The 21,315-nt window shown below is 41.1% G+C and overlaps 2 protein-coding genes and 1 non-coding gene across 3 annotated transcripts; 2 read left to right on the top strand and 1 right to left on the bottom strand.

Annotated features, from left to right (window-relative positions):
- Positions 1-3,722: 3,722 nt before the first annotated feature.
- LOC102722380 (MADS-box transcription factor 14) lies at positions 3,723-13,017 on the top strand. Its single transcript, XM_006650539.3, has 8 exons — positions 3,723-4,153; positions 9,023-9,101; positions 11,374-11,438; positions 11,521-11,620; positions 11,743-11,784; positions 12,029-12,070; positions 12,176-12,294; positions 12,521-13,017. Exons 1-8 carry the CDS (start codon positions 3,969-3,971, stop codon positions 12,627-12,629), a joined length of 741 nt encoding a protein of 246 aa, XP_006650602.1. The 5' UTR covers positions 3,723-3,968; the 3' UTR covers positions 12,630-13,017.
- A 14-nt stretch (positions 13,018-13,031) lies between these two features.
- On the bottom strand, positions 13,032-17,471 carry LOC102722100. Its single transcript, XM_006650538.3, has 5 exons — positions 17,308-17,471; positions 15,667-17,175; positions 15,285-15,398; positions 15,013-15,144; positions 13,032-13,627 (listed from the first exon to the last, which is right to left on the bottom strand). The coding sequence occupies exons 2-5, from the start codon at positions 17,089-17,091 to the stop codon at positions 13,493-13,495; spliced, it is 1,806 nt and encodes a 601-aa protein (XP_006650601.1). The 5' UTR covers positions 17,092-17,175; positions 17,308-17,471; the 3' UTR covers positions 13,032-13,492.
- A 1,121-nt stretch (positions 17,472-18,592) lies between these two features.
- LOC121054046 lies at positions 18,593-18,731 on the top strand. Its single transcript, XR_005811513.1, has one exon. It is a non-coding gene; the product is annotated as a small nucleolar RNA Z247 (small nucleolar RNA).
- Positions 18,732-21,315: the final 2,584 nt, after the last annotated feature.

The following is a 21,315-nucleotide window of genomic DNA, read 5'->3' as shown; positions in this document are numbered from 1 at the left end:
GAAAATATTACTTTATATTTTAGAGCTCCACCAAAATTGGAACAGAGAATTGCAAAGAAAAAGATGGGTTAGAATATGATTCCACTTTGTTTAGAAAATATATGTAGCAAAGGTTATGGACAAAATTTATGCACACTTAAATTTATTTTTTCCTATAGATATCCACAATTTTCTTGGTTTGTTATTATGTTTCAAAAATTTTCCATCAATTTTTTCATCTTCATCATGTTGTGGGTTACTGCACGGTAACAACATATTACCTTGTGGAGTTCAAAAACTTAAATTCAAAATTTAGAATATGAATTTGTCATGGTTTTTCGCGGTTACCACATTTTTCACACAGTAATTGTGCTACCGCCGGGGGTTGGCAAATAGGCTATGTAGGCTACTGCACCCTGGTGTTGACCACAACAAATAGTGAAAAACCCAGACAAAAATGACCCCAAAAAAATAAAATCTTGATTATTTTTGTTAACTTGGTGGGATCACTGAGTTTTTAGCAGCACCTCATCCCACGGTAATCCTAGTTATCGTGGTAACCGACGGTAAGAGAAACCAGGTGAGGAGTAGATGGAGTTAGGGAAAGAAAGGAGAATGTCAGATGATTTGGAGAGGTCATAGAGTTCTTTTGAGTGACTGGGCTGAGATTTTCCATCGTTTTTCATGAGAATTCTTCGAAAACTACCGAACAACGTGTTTTGTGCAAAAGTTTTTGTGTAGATATTTCTTTAAAAAAATCAAATGAAATCATTTTTTAAATTTAAAATAATTAATACTCAATTAATCATGTGCTAATGGCTTACCTTGTTTTGTTTGTATGCCGCCAAAAATCTCAGTCAAGCTAATGCAGCTAGGTCTCCAAAAACGGTCTTCATTTAAAATGAATTAAACATTTGATAGATATATTTTTATTATAAGAAATGACCAGGAAAAATCTTCTAGCAGTCCAAGCTGCGTTTGAGCTTAGTTAAGATACTTGGCATTTTTCTTACGTTTTGGTATTTCTTCACTTGTCATGACCTCAAATTCCCAAAGCATAACATGCAAATTCCCAAAGCATAACATTTGAGTGTGACAACACAGTTCCTGCTCTCTTTGCTTATCCTGGATTCAATCCCCACACCAAAAATTAAATTCCATATGTTCCCTATTTTGTAGGACGGGAATTTCTCCGAGTATCTTTAGTATTTAGCAACACTATGGTGTGTGTCCTATATTATTCGTTTGGCTCATCTGCTTAGGTCATTTCCCCTGATTCCCTATTCTTTGGGCCCACAGCAGGTATTTCACCAAGAGAGCACGAAACTTATTGATGGCTCTCCCTGCATCAATCATACAATGTAATTTTAGAAAATTTTCAAACGTGTCATTATAATATTATAATTTTACAAGTTAGAGATATGTCATTAGTATCTCAATGACATGTAGGCCCTGCATGAGTCAATGACATGTAGATCAGGTGACATATCTTTAATTTTACAAAATTATAATGATATTCTTGTAATATTCTCTATAATTTTAGGACATGTTGAAGTAATATAGAGAAGCTTGGTGCCAAGGTAAAATACATCTTGAATAATTTTGTCCGTCCATCCGTACGTCCTCCCCCTACCGACCGTGGCCAAAATAAGACATCTTCCTCCTCTCTAGCAAAACAAAATAAAATTGGCTAAAGGGGTAAAAATAAACCATTGGTTAATCATATGCAATTGGTAGCTGGAAAATACCGTCCTATAGAATACTACAAAAAATCAACTGCATCATCCTTCGTTAAAATAAATTTCTCATGTACGAGTGCATGTGCGTGATAAGCAGCTAATTTGTTGTTCTATATACTTTTATAGCTACACACGGAGATTTAAAGTACAAAACCAGTGAAAAGATGACCATTATGTGGATAATCATCAGGTGATGGATGCATGGATCCAACTGCATAGCTAAGCATGCATTGCATCCGTTTTATATCGTAACATTTTTTAGTCTTAATAAGATACGTATATAATTTATAGATATATCTAGATTCATTTATATCTATATGAATATATAAATATATAGACAATACTAAAAAGTTTTACATAGTAAAACAGATAGGAGAGGGAGTAAGGTTGTGTCTGTTTTATCATATTATCTATGGATTTTTTCTTCGGTTTTATACATATGTTTTCCTAACGACTAAATGGCGTATTTTGTATAAAAAATTTCTATACAAAATCCCATTATCTTAATTTACTAAAATAGATTTTTTTTAATTTTGTAATAGTTAATTTCATCATTTATACTACTAAATGGCTATAGAAAATTATACTCCCTCAATATTTTCTTATATGATGCCGTTGACTTTTATGTTTACGTTTAATCATTTGTCTTATTTGAAAAAGATTATATAATTATTAATTATTTTGTTATAATTTTATTTTTTATTATAGGAACTTTAAGTATGACATATATTTTGTATATTTAAATAATTCTTTTAATAAGACAAACGGTCAAATGCATAAGCAAAAGTCAAGTGTCGTATAAAAAACATAAAGGCAGTATAATCTTTCATCCTCTATTTTCCATGCACAGAAGAATGCAGCCTAAGGGCACATACAAAGGACTCTCATTGATGTTTCTATCGATGTATGCTCGCTGACGTGGAAGAGAGAGAGGATAGGAGAGAGAAAGGTGGTTGTTTTGTATAAAGTCAGCAAAACACCGACTCTTGGCGCATAAAACGAGTAGACAACCAGAAAATTTGCTTTGTACGTGTGCTGACTCTAATCAGAGATGCTGATTAAATCGAATGCGAATGGAAAATTAATTAGCCTGTAATTATAAAGAGTTAGCTTGAAAGACTATATTTTATATGCGGAGTTTTTTTTGCTAACGTGGTTTGAGATAGAGCCTACAATGGGCTCTACCATTAAACATGCCCTAATTAATATTGAAGTTAGATCTGACCTGAAACATTTAATAAGGTAGCTCAATTGCTCAAAGCTTTACAAGTTTTGCAAAGCTCCCCAAGAACCAGACAAGCCGGGGTTAAACTTTCCACAGTGTAGGGGAGGGGGGGGGGGGGGGGGGAGGCAATCATCCTACTGCAGCATTAGGGCAGTAGGCCTCCCTGTTCTCCTGTCCAAAAATAAATCCACAAGGTCCAAAATCTCAAAAACACACACAAAAACCAACTCAAAGCGAGGGGACCAATCAGGCAGGCAAATCATCCACTCTGGGAGCGACAGGCGATGCCATTGCCATCGATGGGCACACACACCCAACCCAACGGCGACGACGACGCCGCCGCCGCTTGCACCGCACTGTTTCAGCTAAACCCCGTCGCGTCACGCGCATGCCTGCCGCGGCCTAATTGGGAAGGGCAGGTTCGGTGCACTGGCCCACACCCCATCGCGGCCCAAGAAAGGACGGCCGAGGTCTCCCCTCCCCACGGCCCGTTTCACCTTCCCGCGAACGAGCCGGAGAGCCCATGGGGAGGGGAGGGGAGGGCGAGCACGCGTCGCCGGGGCGGAGGGGCCCGGCCGGCGCCGCCTCCACCAATGGCCGGTCGACAGCGGATGCCAGCGAAACCATCCCGGTATCGCCATACCGCCCGCCTGCCCCGATCCGTCGCGCGCTCCCTTTAAAATCGCCCCCATTCCTCGCCCCCTCCTCTCGTCGTCGTCGTTGCCTCGCTCGATCGATCGATCGATCGGCTGGTTGGTTGGTTGGTTGGTTGCTCGTCCCCCCCCCCCCCCACCTCCTCCCGTTCCGCCGCCGGCGCGCCGCCTCCAGGTGATAAGAGGGGAGTGAGTAACAGTGAGGCTGGTTAAACCACCAGGCGTGCCGTGTGTGGATAGGTAAATCCGGCTGCTAGCTAGTGGCTGGTGGTCGTCGCGGTGCGGGCTTGTCTGCTAGATATAGTGAGGGAGGTAGGTAGGGTTGATTTCGGTTTTGGTTGGAGGAGGGAGGGAGGAGTGGATCAGTGGAGGATGGGGCGCGGCAAGGTGCAGCTGAAGCGGATCGAGAACAAGATCAACCGGCAGGTGACCTTCTCCAAGCGCCGGTCGGGGCTGCTCAAGAAGGCGAATGAGATCTCCGTGCTCTGCGACGCCGAGGTCGCGCTCATCATCTTCTCCACCAAGGGCAAGCTCTACGAGTACGCCACCGACTCATGGTACGTGCTCGCCCTACGCTTCAGTTCGTTCGCTTAATCGCAATCCTTGTGCTGCCCTGCTGCTGCTTCCGTTTCCGTTCTGTTCGTGTATCGATTGCTTGAATTCTGGCCCGATTGCTCCAATAATTAATCCAGGATTTATTTTTTTGCACTCCGTGTTTAGGGGTTATCCCCAATCTGCTCGAATTCATCTGTGATTGTTTCTTGCTTGCTTGCTTGCCGGCGATGGAGGATTCAGCGGGAGGCTATATACCGGTGTTTGATATTTCTGGCTTTGAGCTGACGGCCTGAGATGTGTTACTGTATGCCTCTGTGCACTGTAGCTATAGTGCCCGTACGTGGGTAATTTTATGCTCCGCTTTCGCTGGAGAGGGCGTTGGTGCTGCTCTATTTGAGGAATTTGTTTGGCCCTTCCGGTGGCTGCTGCTTGCTTGACGGCAAGCTAGCTTTGCACCAAAGGTGGAGCCTGGTGATTAGTTAGGCGCTCTTAGTACGTACCTCTGGTTAGCCAGGGATCATTTGGGGATTAAAATGGCCTTGGCTTCTGCTCATCTAGAATTCTACTGAACCTGCTGCTTGCTTGTTTGTGTTCTTCTTTCTTAACTACTCCCTAGCATCCGGCCTTTGATTAGCACCTCTACTATAGGCGCTTTTCCCTTTTCTCTTGAGATCTTGTCCATAGGGACTGTTTCTAGTTTTCTTGTAAGCATTTGGCCCCTTTTCATACCTCATGTCCTCATCTGTTTCTACTTTTGTTTGGGCTGGTGGTTTAATTTATGCCATGCTTTTCAGCAAGGAAAAGAATTAACCACACAAACATATAAGTTATAGGGCTTAACTTTTCATGTTTACTTCTTTCCGGATGTGATTAGTTCATTAGTTGTTTGGTTCTGTATTTTCTTCTCTTGTGAGGAAGTTCTACCTTTTCTATAGAGCTTTTTTCTCATCCTTGAGGAAGTACCACTCTTTTCTACATAAAATTTAGTACCTTTTAATATCTAAGGTATCAGGAGGTACCAAATTTTACATGGAAAACAGTGGTACATATTGGTACCTCCTCAAGGATGATAAAATTGCTCTTTTCTATAAGGGTCTTCTTGCGATGTGCATGGCTCCCGAGAAACAGTCATGCTTCTAGCTGGTTTGTTTGTGGACTGGTTATTGATGCTATGCTTTTCAACAAGAAAAGATTAGCTAAAAAACACAAGCTAGGGCTCAACCTTTAATCTTTAAGTATTCTTGGCTGCCATTAGTACACTAGTTGCTGCTTGCTGGGTTCTACCTTTCCTGTTAGGTTCTTCTTAGTATGTGCATGGTCTATGAAGAAACAGCCATTAGAACTTAGAAGCAAAAAGCTGGATGCTTCCACCTTATCAGCTGAAGGATATTAATTTATCTTCTTGATGTTTCTGACAATGATTACTCTTAAAACATTGTTATGCAAGCTTTGTTAAGTAGACATCCAAATCTTAGATTTTGTTGGCTAATCCCAGCTCTTATATTATATAAAGTTAAATGCTACTTATCCTTCGTTTCCTAACTACGTATAAAGAAAGTTTGATCTGGCTGTTATAAATTTTCTTCAGTTGTGTGTGCTTCATGTTAACTTCAGTTGTGTGTGCATCATGTTAACTAGCTAACAATTATGAAAATCTCCAGACGATCAGTGATTAGCAGCTTATGTATATACACTCTTCTAGTTCTATACATGAGAGAGTGCTTAATTGAACTTAAAAAACAATCCAATAAGGGTAGTGTGTTGGACATCCAGATAATCTTATCAACCGATATTTGATAAGAGACATTTTTATCTAATATTTTCAAATGCATCATCTCATTCCGACCACTGATAAGTGAGTGAATTAATGGGGTAGCTCGAGGGGATATAGAGCTAAGGTACACACGTGGGGTAACAGTGTCTGGCATACTCGCTAGCCGATGGATTAAGATGAACTTTTTCGTTTCTCTAAAGTCATTAAACGTCTTTTTTGAAAATGAAGTCCCCTAGGTTCTTGCAGGACTGCAGTTAATTTTGCTAATCCTTCTTAAGTACTACTAAGGTTTAACTTTAAACATGCCAGATGCTTTCATAAACCTAGCTAGTTGAGAAACGCGACAAATCCTCTTTGAAGCTTAAGATATTAATAGTAATTACACTGGCTTATTCGAAGCTTAAGATATTAATAGTAATTAGACTACCTTAAGTTGGTATACGTAGCGGCAATACAAGCCACTTACAATCCATCACAAGACAATAGACTGGTTTTTCTTGTAAGTTGTAACAGCTAAGCAAGTAGCTAATGACTTGACTGTGCCAATAAGAATATTCAGCTTACTCAATTGTTACGCTGGGTAATTAATATTTAACAAAGCTAGCTTGTCGTTTAGGACTATTGAAACACTAGTTGTTTCTCGTTTGTTTGGGTGCCAATTTAGAAAACTCTCCGTACTTCAAATGTAGTACTGTGGTCTCTCCCACTGCCCTTTGGACGTTGAACCCACAGCCAAACACGAGTGATTTGTAGTGACCTGAAGATATTTTAATTCTTCTTAACTGTAAGCATGCAGTATTAATGTTAAAGTTGGGCATCCATCTTAAAACAATGAGCCGAGTTTTGCTTTTGATGAATAGAGTTCGCAGCGAGTTGTTTCCATATCACAACAAGACTCTTGCAGTCTTGCATCTAGGGGCCGATCTAGAAAAAAGTATGTTGGGGACTGAATCTTTTTTCAACTTTTAGAAAGAATTTTAGCTCATCGTTATATAAACCTATGGCAGAAAATTTAGTAGGGGTTAGAGGGGTCTCTATGTATTAGAACCAGTAGTGGGGGTTAGAGACCCCCTAGCTCCCATGGCAGATCCGCCAATGCTTGCATCCATATTGTCTTTATATAGATGAGTTAAGAATGAGTTAACACTGGCTCCTAGACACTATTAGGGTTCCCGACTTCCAGTTTACTTGATTCAGAAATAGAATGTTTGTCTCGTAAGCTAGCGCAAAATTAAACAACCAAATAGATCTATGTATGCGGGTATTGGTCTAACTATGGAAACGCATGCTTGGAGTTGGAAACCTACTGGTCCAACTCGCATATATAGGACATGCAAACGCATAAGCGCATAATATACATGTACAGCTATTTGGTTATGCAGTAGGGAGTTGATTCCTGATGGTGACTGAACTCTTCAAACGTCTCTGTACCAGGGAATAGTAGGCATGTTTAGTTTAGATTTAGAACATTCCTCATTCACATATTGCATTGTTCAAACTATCTTTTAAGCATTTTTACTGTGTTATTTCTTGGCGCTTTATTTGTGTAATAATTCTGTTAATTTTCCGTGGGTTGATAAGTTGATTGATGCCAAGTCATTAACAATGTTGTCAATCTATACAACCCAATATCACATGCGATCTTGATTCTATGGACTAGATCTTGTCTAGGAATAACACAGTTATGTTTGCTTAAGAGTCTAGGGTGTTTTACTTCGCCTTAATTTTTTCTATAGATATTTATACTTTCTGTCCTGTTTCATTTCTTCTTTCTTACAAAAGAGATGTGCCTCAGTTGCTTGTACCATCTTTCCCCAAATTTACGGTTACACATTAAACCCTTTTTAAGGGTTGGCATCTAGTAGAAATTAGTACCATTTTCTTATCAAGTGAACATGTTCAATCGTGACATGAGAACGTGGAAAGTACTTGAGCAAAAAGTGAAGCTATAAGGACTTAAAAATGTGCTAGAACTTAAAACAGATTTTTGGTATGTCCATCTTGATTAATACTTAATTATCATTATCACCAAAAGTCGGCCATCGTGATATATGAAAATGTTAATTACTAACAATCTTTTTTGGGGGTATTACTCGAAATGTTAATTATTAGTTTTTTCCTGAAAAAAGTCTATTCTGTATTTAATTTTACATAAGTCCAATAATCTTTAAAAACATCTTCTAAAAATCAACTAAGAAATTAGATGTTGCTATTTAAACCTCTACAAAGTATTCAAGTATTTTATTGTGGATAAAGCATTTGCACTTTATAATACCCACTGTGATCACTGATAAAAGTATTTATGTTTTGTGTTAGAGGTTATTAGTTTAGGACCCTTTTTACACCGCAAAGTATATGCGAAGCGAAATTGTATTTGATGCTCCCGCACAATATGTAAGTAACCTCAACACATAAATACAAAATATCTAGTTTTTGTATTACTTTTAGTGATAGTCACTCGGAGAATAATGGACACCCTTCAGTTAAGACATCACTATGTTACAGTGATGCAACCTTTATTTTTATAATACTGCATGCATGATTTGGCCCTAATCTTTTTTTATGCCTGAAAAAGTCAAACGACATATTTACAAACAAAAATATCTGTGACTAAAATTTTTATATACATCTTCTTAACGGTCTAAAAGCAAAGGCTGAAAAAGAAATTCAATGAAAATCAACTTTAAATTGAAGTTTGAAAACTTAAAATTGTCTTATAAGCATAAACAGAATTAAAAAACAATCCCATCTTAAACAAGAAAGGGTTGCGCTGAAGTACATTTTTGCTATACTCATATGTCATAACACTTCTGTTTGTATAGAATAGTTTTCTTGTTCTTGATTTGTTTTATTCCATATATGGTAATTAAAGTAGATTTGATGTTAAATTTCTATCATTTCCTCTGGAAAAAATGACTTTAAGGAAAAAAAGAGATACCAGAATTGTAACTATAGTTTGTATATATGAAAAGGTAAACTACATGTCAGTTTTACAGCCATATGTGCATTTGTTATTGAGATTGAAGAATATATGCTCTGCTTAGTCATGTTTACAGTTACTTCAATTGATGAAATCTCTAATGCTCATTTTTCACAGTATGGACAAAATTCTTGAACGTTACGAGCGCTACTCCTATGCAGAAAAGGTCCTTATCTCAGCTGAATCTGAAACTCAGGTAAAAATGAAGGAATGGTTTCCTTGAGCTATAAATTGCGTTGTTTCTATAATCTCTATATCTTATTTACTTTTCTAAATTTTATTCACTACGCCCTTTTTAATCGACTCATTCAAAATGCATGTATCACCCAAGATGTAAGCTCAATTTGGACCCAAATCAATTAGGCATTAATTTTTAGGGCAATTCCCATTGTTGTGCTTGTCAAATATGTATATCTAGACCAGTAATCTCTTACTTCAATGCACTTATCAAATATGTAGATATATAGATCATATCCATTTTGTGTTACATAATGTCCTTGAGGCATCCCAGCCCAATTGAACATTTGCTGTCTGAAATTGACAACTCAAACTGAACTATTCTTCGTATGGGCGCAATTAATGAATTGAAGCCATCTCTCAGTCTGGAACATTAAAAATTGCAGGTTCTGTTACATTTAATAAATGGAATTTTGTTCATAAAGTTGATCAAATTTATCTTCCATGTTTGTTTACACGTATACAGCTCTGCCAGTTCCTCTTATTCAAACACTATACATCATAGTTCGGTGTACCCTTTGTGGTGTATTGAAGCGAAACCTTTCTGATAGTATTACCTAATGAAAAAACGGTTGGTGCCCAGGGGAACCGTGGTTTCCATTAGCAATTAACAACACTATTTTTTTTGTCCATATGACTACTCCCTCATTTCCCAAATATGAATATTTTTAGCTACATCAACACTCATTATGAAATTTTGTATGCTACTAGAATATCACTAAACACATTTTCATCAATAAGAATGAAAGGAACATTTTTAAGAACTTGTGGATTGCCCTCTGCAGGCTCATCAGAAGTTCAGAACCTGAAGTGTAATCCTTCTCTTCATTTAGCTGGGACTTACTATAATCGATTGTTTTATCCTATTAAAAACCCATTTGCTAGTTGTTAAAATAATGTTTACTTTTTAGTTGGGGGTGATGGACTAATGGCGCACTCCTAAATCAAAAGTTCATTTTATGCCTAGATACATGCAGACATGCATATGTTTTGTTTGCAATATTTTTGTATGAAACTGCTTTGTATTAACATTGTCGTGCTTAAATAATGTCGTTAGGTATACATTTGTTTAAATTGTATTTCCTTTTTACGAAGAATGAGATCGAGAATTGTCTACTTCTACTTTGGCCGCGTTCGTTTGTGAGATGGATAAGATAACTTATCCGACATATAAAACATAGCAATATATTAGTACATGATTAATTAATTATTAATTATTAAAAAATATGAAATAGACTAATATGATTTTTTAAAGCAACTTTTTTATAGAAAATTTTTGCAAAAAATACACCGTTTAGCAGTTCGGGAAGCGTGCGCGTGAAAAATGAGAGGGATAAGATAATTTATCCAGCTCGCGAACGCGGACTTTGGGGATAGTAGATAATATAGTTATCAGACTGATGTATTGTCAAGGCAGCATATATGGTAGTTCCTTTCCAACATATATATCTGCTTTGATCGCTTTTTTGCATAGGTTTTGGATGGTCGATCCCTATACTCTTCACCACATGCATTAGATTTCTAATATTGCACCATAGCTTTGGACCTGTGGTGGCAGTATGCTTATAATGGTGCAGGCCACTGTACATTCACCGAGTTACTCATATTCTACTGCAAACACAACTGAAGTGAATCCATGTATTCGGTATAAACTGTACTCAAGCAATTATCCACGGAGATATCTCACAGTTTTAGGGGTCCAAACGTTTACCTATATGCAGCACTACCATTGATGTAATATAGACTAGCCTGTTGTTAGTGCGTTGCAACCGGATTTTAAGTAAAGAAAATTATCACTAACTCATTATTACAATCATTTTTACATATATTATGTCTTAATTGATATATTTATTTATTTATTACTGCTATATGGACCATTTGCTCCTAAACGTCGAGTTTTTCTTCCTATATAAGTATAGAATTAGTCAAGTATAGTCGATGTGCAGCCTCTCTGCTGCCTTTTCAAAAAAAGGCAGGGAGAATTGATATTAAAGTGGTGGCACATTCATCGTACACCACCTCTGCTTCTTTTTAAAGGAGTATCCTGATAGAGTGAACGATTTAGTACGTGGTAACACTGTAAAGTCGATATCTCACCCATGAATAGACGGCTGGATATTGAACGTACTCTAAGGCACAATCATTTGGCACATAATGTATAGATAGTACAATGATATTTCATTTTCATTTTCACTCAAATTTACTAATGCAAATTTTCTATGCTGGTATAGGGCAACTGGTGCCACGAATATAGGAAACTGAAGGCTAAGGTTGAAACAATACAGAAATGTCAAAAGTAATTAGAACTACTCACAGCTGGTGCCACTACGTACTTAATACACTGTTGACATAAAATTGATCGCCTGTAAATCATGCAGGCATCTCATGGGAGAGGATCTTGAATCTTTGAATCTCAAAGAGCTGCAGCAACTGGAGCAGCAGCTGGAAAATTCATTGAAACATATCAGATCCAGAAAGGTAGTATTTGTGATGAAAATTATTCAATGCTGATATTCTAAACTCTTATGCTTTATATGCCGCTAAATATAGATGCCCTGTATATTTAAAAGCTAACAAGTACAACTGCCCTGTACGTGCAGAGCCAACTTATGCTTGAGTCCATTAACGAGCTTCAACGGAAGGTAATGATGTCAGCCTTGATACCTGTTAGACCTTAATTGGGTACTGGACTTGCTAGCAATAACCTTATCAAAACTCATGAAATCTTTGGCCTGCCATCGGTTGATACATAGCGTGTTGTGCTTTTTGCTCCTACTTTTAAGTTCCCACGGTGCTATGTTTTTCACTCCTATTTTAAGTTCTACCATCCCTGCAAGTGCCGCCCTCATTTTCATTTTCTAATATGCACACCGATTCTTGCTGCAGGAGAGGTCGCTGCAGGAAGAGAATAAAGTTCTGCAGAAAGAGGTAGAGGCTTCTCGCCCTGACGCCCTAGTTTCCATACTTCAGCTGATCTTGATTTCTTTAGCACCGATCAAATTAAACTGACAGAACCCTTGCTCCTTCATACAGCTCGTGGAGAAGCAGAAAGTCCAGAAGCAACAAGTGCAATGGGACCAGACACAACCTCAAACAAGTTCCTCGTCATCCTCCTTCATGATGAGGGAAGCCCTACCAACAACTAATATGAGGTGAGTAACCAACGTGGGGGTGCAATGCTAACCAACCTGGAAGTTAGTTTCGTCCTATTGCACAGACCGATAATCATCAACCTTTATTCAGGCACATCAGGATTTTACACTGAGTTTTTTTGTCTAAAAACATGCAAAAGAGGCCCTTTTTTTCAAAACGACAAAGGGCATTTTCTTGGCATTTTGGTGATGTAGCTTAAGAGATGTGCTTGTGCTTGGCTCACAGTAACTACCCTGCGGCAGCAGGCGAAAGGGCAGAAGACCATGTAGGAGGGCAGCCGCAGCAGGGTCGCATTGGGCTGCCGCCATGGATGCTGAGCCACATCAGCGGCTAAGAGGCTTCAGCTCCATGTCAGTGTACTGCTATTCATCACAAGAAGTTCCAAGCAACCTGACCCGGTCGCCTGCTGCTCGACCTGGTCTATTACTAGTATTACTGTTATCTTGCGGTCGCGAGACGAAGAAAGCATCTAGCCCTAAATTCAGCATTAGTACCAAGCTGCACTGTGTATATCTTGCTTCGTCCAGCACCGTCCTCGCATCAGTAATTTTACCCATGTAATATAAGCGAGTAGCATGAACAAATTTTCCGGTTTCCAAGCATGTCCATTGGCGTCACGTGTGAGTTAAATAGCTAAATCTCAGTGCTGTGCATAGTGTGATAACTGTAAGATAAATAAACATTGTAAACCATGTGTCCATTGCCTACCTGATTAAGCTGAATTCGTCGAGTTTGTTCATAATTAGTCCTCAAAAGAGGTAAGTTCACGTAAGAAATGCATGAGTCTCCTTATGAGACCCCATTCTGTGAAGTACAGGTATAGAAAATCGTAAGCGAACCACAGCAGTCTCGCCTCTTTACAAAGAAAAGACGACGTGCCATTCTGTCAGTTAGATAATGAAAGATCTGTGTATAGTAATCTTCTACCGTCATTCCTATACAAACATTTTGCCCCATCTCAAAATAACAAGTATATCAAGGCACACAAGCTCACTGCTGCTGCTAACACCCTCACAACTAAAAATCCTCAAGGATAACGAATGCTAAGCATTAGCTCTAAGAATGACATTCAGAACTGTGGAACTTTGTGCCTGCTGATGAGAATTCAGCGTATGAATAAATTAATCTAGCTACAACTTTAACCAAAAAAAAAAAAACTGGTTGCGCGCTGTGTTTAACTGAACAGGGATATGCTAATTAGAGAAGCAGCTTCTCTTTCAGGCGTGAAATAAACTTGAATGTCTCTTCTGCTTTGACCTGTTGGTACATATCACTTCTTGATACTCTGTCCGGATGGAATTTCAAAAGAGCCTGCTTGTAGGCAGCTTTAATCTGAAAAAAAAGTTTCATATAAATGACTGTCAGCAGGGAATGTCTAAATAATTCGTTATTTATATATGGTCATCACAAAAGGACGCTTGCATTAGAATCATTTTTATGGATTCAGGCCAGAACATTAGTTTATGAAATCAGGGTGGTAATTGATATTTGCCTATACAAAATAATTGTCAGGTCCTTATTTCAAAATTTGACATAATGAATATAAACTTGCTCTGCAGAAAACTGATATATAATGTATTGCCAGGGCAAAAACAAACTCCACATGGAATAAATTCAAAAACAGGCTTATAAATTAGGTTCATGTGATAAATTTTGAAGCACTCCTTCCAATTCATAATGTTTGTCAACCATCCCAAGAAATATTATGAAAAGAAGTGATTATAACTTCCTTGGTTAAAATTCGTAAAGTGCCTTTGAACTTAGCCCAGATACTGAAAAGGAAGGTAAAAGACCAAACTAGTAATAACATAATATTCTGCATTCAATATAGTCCTCTCCCTGAAAAACAGTGCTGTTTGCAGCCAAACTTCATGGATGCATGCAGATGTAAAGCATGTAGTAAATTGATGGTGTCAGAAATGGAATACGTACACAAATTTTGCATCGTGCATTGTGTGTGCCGTTCATCGACCAACAAGATAAAATCAAAAGGCACATAATTTTTTTTTTACAATGGGACTACATTTTTTCACTCTTCTCATTATTTTAGCACTTTAGAAGAGTCAAATGGTTCCAGATTGTAGTTTAGGGCCCGTAATGCCCGTTTAGTTCCTTTTTTTTTTTCAAAAACATCACATCGAATCTTTGTACACCTAAATGGAGAATTAAACATAGATGAAAAAAAATAATTGCACAATTAGAGGGGAAATCATGAGACGAATCTTTTAAGCCTAATTAGTCCATGATTTGTCTAAAAAGATTCGTCTCGCGGTTAATGTCAGATTAATTAGGCTCAAAAGATTCATCTCGCGGTTCTAGGCAAGCTATGAAATTTGTTTTTTCATTCGTGTCCGAAAACCCCTTTCGACATCCAGCCAAACGTTCGACGTGACACCCAAAAATTCTTTTCGCGAACTAAACAGGGCCTTAGTATGAGTATGTACAGGAATTCCTCATTCACTTTTTGTTTGAGATCAATTAGTGATCAGTTAGTTCGCGTGAATGGTGGAATGAAATAGATATAATGAAATGATATGTACAACTGTTCATGTCTTACTGTTATAGGTATTGAGCTTAACTGTAATAGAGCAACATAAACAAAATCAATATCAATAAACAAGAAAAAGATCAGTAAATACTTTTGCTACAAGGAACTGATGAAGGAAGAGATCAGTTGAGCATACCCATAGGAAACCTGGAATAAAGACGAGACATACCTTGCCATTTACAACAGAGATGCCTAATGCACTCAGTATTGAAGCCATATCAATGTATCTTCTTTCCATACTTTCAAGCTCCAACCTTACCACTCCTCTGTATTTTTCTTTTAGTTGTATATCTTCTTCATTCTTTTTGACAAAAAAGAGGAAGAAATAAAATATTAAATGAGATAAAATAAAGATAGAAGCAAGAGAATGTTCTTGCAAACATACATGGGAAATAGAATTGTGCAACCATCTGCTAATAGGTTAGAGGTATATCAACAAACCTTTCTCTGTGATTCACGGACTTCCTGTAATCTTTGTTTTTGTCTCTTCTCCATGTCAAGTAATCGCAGTGCTTCTGCTTTCTTTCTCTTCCGCAACCTCTGTGCCTCCTCAGCCTGTAAGAATTGTTTACAAGGACACATCATGAATTGCATGTAGATGCTAAATTGCCAATCACTTGACTTCAGCCTGCTATCTGCTTTTGATGATTTCATTATAATGCAGCAATGTTCTCAATACTAAATATGCCTAAGACATGAGCATGAGAAGGGTGCTCCTTAAGAATAACACCAAACTGATTTACATTCTAATATCCATGCACATTAACACATCTTACTTCTATATATTTAGAACAATTAAATTAAAATTGAGAAAAAACTGTACCTGTATTCGCAATTGATGCTGTCTGGATGCCCACTCCTCCTCTTCTGCTCGTTTGTACTCATCAGATTCTTTGTGCTTTTCACGTTGAACTACTAAACCATCCAGAATGTCTGGAGCATCCTTAACCATGGCAGACAGGCCTGGTTTTTCAGGACCATCCACCAAATCCTTCTGAGGTGACGTGAAATCTCCCAATATGACATTTGCAGAAGCATTCTTATTGGAGGCAGCAGCACATAAACACCAGTTTGCCCCTAGTTGTGCAGAGTTCTTTCCAGATTGCCTTGAGCAGCTGCATCTGCTAGAAAAGGGTGAATCTTTTGATAGTTGACCATTGAGAGAACCATTATCTGGTGCAGAACACTTCTCTTTGCTCTTTGTGGTGCTTTTGTTGTGAGCATCCGTTGACATTTCATCCTTTTGTGAAGAAGTGCCATCCGGGTTTTCAGGAGTACTGACAAATATTGGACTTGTATCATACCAATTTGATGAGGAGCATGCAGGAAAAACCCTGTTGGCTGAGACAAAGCTGTAGCTTGTATATTCTTCATCTAGGTGCTGAGACTGACTTCTTTCTGTGGTTTTTTCAGGCACAACGCCATTCTGGGAATGAGTTACTTCATCATTACAAGCTGGTTCAGGATCAATTCTGGAGGTGGCATTGCAGTCTTCAGCTTCGTTTACATTGGAAGCATTGTCCTTTGGGCATTCATGTACATCTGGGGTTGAAGGTTTAGCACCATATGTTGCACCATTTGTACTGTTTACCCCACCTTCCTTCGATACGTTACTATAATACTTCCAGGTGCCCTCGCTCATATGGAATTCTGCACTTTCTTCTGGTTGTGTGCTTGACTCAGCACTTGATGCAGATGTATTAGCCATACCATTTTTACACTTCCAGCGACCTTGAGGCATACACCTTTTTGATGCAGCTGTCTCCCACTGTTTGCGAGCCGTCCCAGAGGTGTCATCAAGAATCTCACAATCCGAGCTGCCATCTCCATCAGGGTCCCCTTCGGACCAATCGCTCTCATAGCTGTCAGAAATATAATCCAGCCCATATCTGTTTCTCGGGGAAACCCGGCCAGGTGTCGTCGCTGCTGGAGAACCAGCTGCACGGGCATTGCTAGGGCCTGCCCTATCAACACCACCACCCCCCTCCTCATCCTCATCATCATCTAAGTTAATCACATTACTATTGGAGCTGTTCCCTCTCTTGGTCTTACACCCAGAAGCCACCCGGCCCTTCGCCGCATCACCATCGATTATGAAAACCTCCTCGTCGGAAGGACCGTCACCAGCACCTAGGTCATCCTCTTCGTCGATGACCACCACAGGTGTCTCGGGCTTGTGCCTGGAGCACCTCGCCATCGCCGGGATCCCCGAATGGAACGGGGTGCGGCGGAAGCGCCCCCACGACATCGCGAACGATCGGCCGGCCCCCAACCCCAACGGCGTCAGGCAGGGCTAGGGCATGCCAAGAAACGCCGTCGCCCCTCCTGTGCCCTGCAGGGAACAAGGTCGCGCGCCTCGATTCGATCAATCAGACAAGAACCCTAATTCGCAACAGCCCGATCGAAAAGGGGGAAAAAAACAAAAGGAAAACGAGAGGAAAATGGGTGGGAGGATCGCGCTTACGGCGGCGAGAATCGACGGAGGAAGCTACCAAATCCGATCTTTTTTTTTGCCCCCTCCTCCTCGTCGCCCGATCCGGGAGAGAGACGGTGCCGGAAAAGAAGAGGGGAAGCGGAACGGGAAAGATTTGCTTTTGGAGCTTTGGACTTTCCGAGTCGGGGAGAGGAGACGACCGAGCCGAGAGGCGAGGAGCCTCCTTGCTTGGCAAGGTGGAGAGGAAGTCGAGCCGCACCCGCACCGCACCCGCACCCGCACGAACGGACCTGAGACCGCAGGATTCCAATCCGCTTTTATTTTCGGGGCGCGCCGGGGCGGGAGGTTGGCAAAACGACCACGTTTTCGTGTGATTTTCTGGGCGTTTCCGGTGGATGAAATTCTCCGCCGCGCGCCCAGCGAGTGCGTGCTTACGCCGTGGGCCGCTGATAGGCCGAAGCGCTGTGGGTTACTGATGGAGTGATGGGCTGCCACCCGCGGGGATTTCGGCCGCGCGCTGGCGGCAGGCCTGCGTTTGCGGGTGCGATTGATGCGTCGGCAAGTCTTGAGAGTAGCGAGAAAAGGTCTATCTTACCTCCAACTACAAAACCAATATAAGGTTTGGATGACGATTTTGTCTTATATGTTAGATAATCAAGGCCCATTGGGCTGTATATGTGCATACGGTATTATACGGTTAGCTGGCTAAGGTTAAGCTTCTGTTCTTCTTGATTAGGTGCTTATCTTAGTAAACAACCATGTAACAACCAGAGAGTTTTTAGCTTGTATTTGTTTTATCTGTACGCCACGTCGGTGGGCTTTTCCCGGCTCTATATAAACACGTAAGCATGCACGAGCCAAAGTGCTACGTTTCCTTTCATGGTATCAGAGCTTGCTTCCTTAATTATGTTCTGTGGAAGGCGCAGGTGCTAGCTGCACTCCGCGGCGCTCAGATGGCTGGCTTCCTCGACGGAACAATGCCTGCACCAAGCTCCGTGATCACCATCACGAAGGATGAAGGCAAGACGACGGAAAAGGTGCCGAACCCGGCGCTTTCTCAATGGACTGCGAGGAGCAGCAGGTACTCAGCTACCTGCTGGCATCGCTGTCTCGGGAGATCCTCACTCAAGTGGCGACCCTCCCTTCCGCGGCGGAGGTCTGGACAGCAATCGAAGAACTCTTCGCTGGACAGTCACGCGCGCGCGTGATCAACACCAGAATGGCGCTGTCATCCACCGTCAAGGGCAGTCAAACGGTGGCCCAATACTTTGGTAAGATGAAATCACTTGCTGACGAGATGGCATCTGCAGGCAAGCCCCTGGACGACGAGGACCTGGTATCATATGTGCTGGCAGGTCTCGACTTCGACTACAATCCGGTAGTCTCTTCTGTGGCCGGGCGCTCCGATCCAATCACTCCGAGTGAGCTGTACGCCTTGCTGGTTGGCTTTGAGAATCGCCTCGAGCTCCTTCAGAACACGTCGCAATCTTCAGCCAATACCATGTCACGTGGTGGAGGACGTGGCGGTGGTAACGGCAACCGCGACGGACGGGGGCGTGGCAACGTCAATGGACGTGGAGGGCGTGGCGGTCGCAGCGACGGCAAGCCAAAGCCCACATGCCAACTGTGTGGCAAGCTAGGTCACGTTGTGGCTAAATGCTGGAAGAGGTTTGATACCTCGTTTACCGGCGAGGAAAAGATCGTCAACTCTGCATCAACAAACTCCTACGGCATCGACATCAACTAGTATGTCGATACTGGTGCCACTGATCATATCACTGGCGAACTAGAGAAGCTAACAATCAAGGACAAGTACAACGGCAATGATCAAGTCCACACCACCAGTGGAGCAGGTATGGACATTAGTCATGTTGGTCATACTGCAATACGTACCCTAATCGTAATCTTTTATTGAAAAATATTCTCCATGTTCCTAAATCTTGCAAAAGTCTTGTCTCGGCTCATCGTTTTAATAGAGATAATCGGATTTTCATGGAACTTCACCCTTGGTTCTTTTTGATTAAGGATCAGGTCACGAAGACACCTCTGCTGCGCGGTAGGTGTAAGCAAGGTCTCTATTCCTTGCCCACAGATACTCCATCCCCGTCGCACAAGCAAGCTTTCAGTGCCACCAAGCCCTCTTTGTCCCGGTGGCATAGTCGTTTAGGACACTCGTCTTTTTCTATTGTTAATCGAGTTCTTAGTCAAAATAAATTGCCTGTAACTAGAGATGTCAGTCCTGAGTCTGTTTGTGATGCCTGTCAGATGGGAAAAGTCACCAATTACCATATCCCAAATCTGTCAGTGTATCCTCTGCACCTCTAGATCTTATTTTTTCAGATGTTTAGGGGCCTGCCCCTAGCTCTGTTGGCAATAAATTCTATTATGTTAGCTTTATTGATGACTACAGTAAGTATACTTGGGTATACTTGCTCAAACACAAATCCGAAGTTTTTGAAAAATTTCGTGATTTTCAGAATCTTGTTGAGCGATTGCTAAATTCCAAGATAAAAGCTATGCAAACCGACTGGGGAGGTGAATATCAACGCCTTAATTCTTTTTTCAACGCATTGGTATCGAACACCATGTTGCTTGTCCCTATGCCCACCAACAAAATGGTTCTGCGAAACAACATCGCCACATTGTTGAAGTTGGTCTTTCTCTTCTTGCACATGCGTCCATGCCACTCAAGTTTTGGGACGAGGCATTTACAACTGCAGCATATCTTATTAATCGAACTCCTAGCAAAGTTATTTCCTTTGAGATTCCTTTGCTACGATTATTTAATTTGCCTCCTGATTACTCCTTGCTTCGCACTTTTGGTTGTGCCTGTTGGCCCAACCTCCGGCCCTATAATCGTCGTAAACTTGAGTTTCGTTCAAAACAATGTATTTTTCTAGGCTATAGCACACTTCACAAAGGGTTCAAATGCCTGGATGTCTCAGCCGGGCGTGTTTACATCTCACGAGATGTAGTTTTCGATGAATTTGTTTTTCCCTTCGCACATCTCCATGCCAACGCCGGTGCTCGCCTCTGCAATGAAGTGCTCCTGCTGCCATCTCATCTTCTTCCATCATTGTTCGAGTCAGGGGGAGAAATTGCTAATGATCAACCGCTGATTAATGCTCCTAACCACACTAACGCATTTGATGAGGTTGCAAGACCAGATTGTTCTAGGGACACCGCCGAGCAGCATCAATTTGTATCGGCTGACGCGTGGGCTAACAGGAGGGGAGACGCCCGGCGAACAGCGCATGCAGCAACAGCAGACCGACGACGACGTGTCGCATCATGGTGGTGCGCCTAGTGGCGGCCCCGGTCGCATGCAACAGCAAACAAATGAAGTGCATGTTGATGCATCCGAATGCAACATGCATGGCAACAGCCCATCCTCCGAAACGGACGTGCATGATGGTGGGTCCAGCTCTGAAGCTCCCGAATCCATTCTGCATGGTGGTGAGCCCGGCTCTCATGAGTCTACCTTTGCATCACCCATACCCAGCGAAGACAATTCGACCTCTTCTGCGCAAGCCGAGGCTGAGGTTCCTGGACCAGTCACACGCGCACGGCGAGGAATCCATCTCCCCAAGAAATACACCGATGGAACAATCAGGTATGCATGTCTCACGGAAACAGGAGAGCCAAAAAATCTCCAAGAAGCACTAAGTCATACTAGTTGGAAAGTAGCCATGGATAAAGAATTTGATGCTTTAATATCTAATAAGACTTGGCATCTAGTTCCACCGGTTAAAGGGAAGAATGTGATTGACTGTAAATGGGTATATAAAATTAAAAAGAAGGCGGATGGCACAATTGATAGATATAAAGCCAGGCTAGTGGCTAAAGGGTTTAAACAACGTTATGGCATTGATTATGAAGATACCTTTAGCCCTGTAGTCAAGGCAGCCACTATCAGACTTGTTTTGTCTTTAGCTGTGTCACAGGGATGGTCGTTGAGGCAGCTGGATGTGCAGAACGCCTTCTTACATGGATACCTTGAAGAAGAGGTCTATACGAAGCAGCCACCTGGATATGAAC

The sequence above is a fragment of the Oryza brachyantha genome, chromosome 3 (genome assembly GCF_000231095.2).
Source record: "Oryza brachyantha chromosome 3, ObraRS2, whole genome shotgun sequence".
Taxonomy (NCBI): Eukaryota; Viridiplantae; Streptophyta; class Magnoliopsida; order Poales; family Poaceae; genus Oryza; species Oryza brachyantha.
Note: the sequence above shows the minus strand (reverse complement) of the source record. Positions and strands in the feature narration are given on the sequence as shown.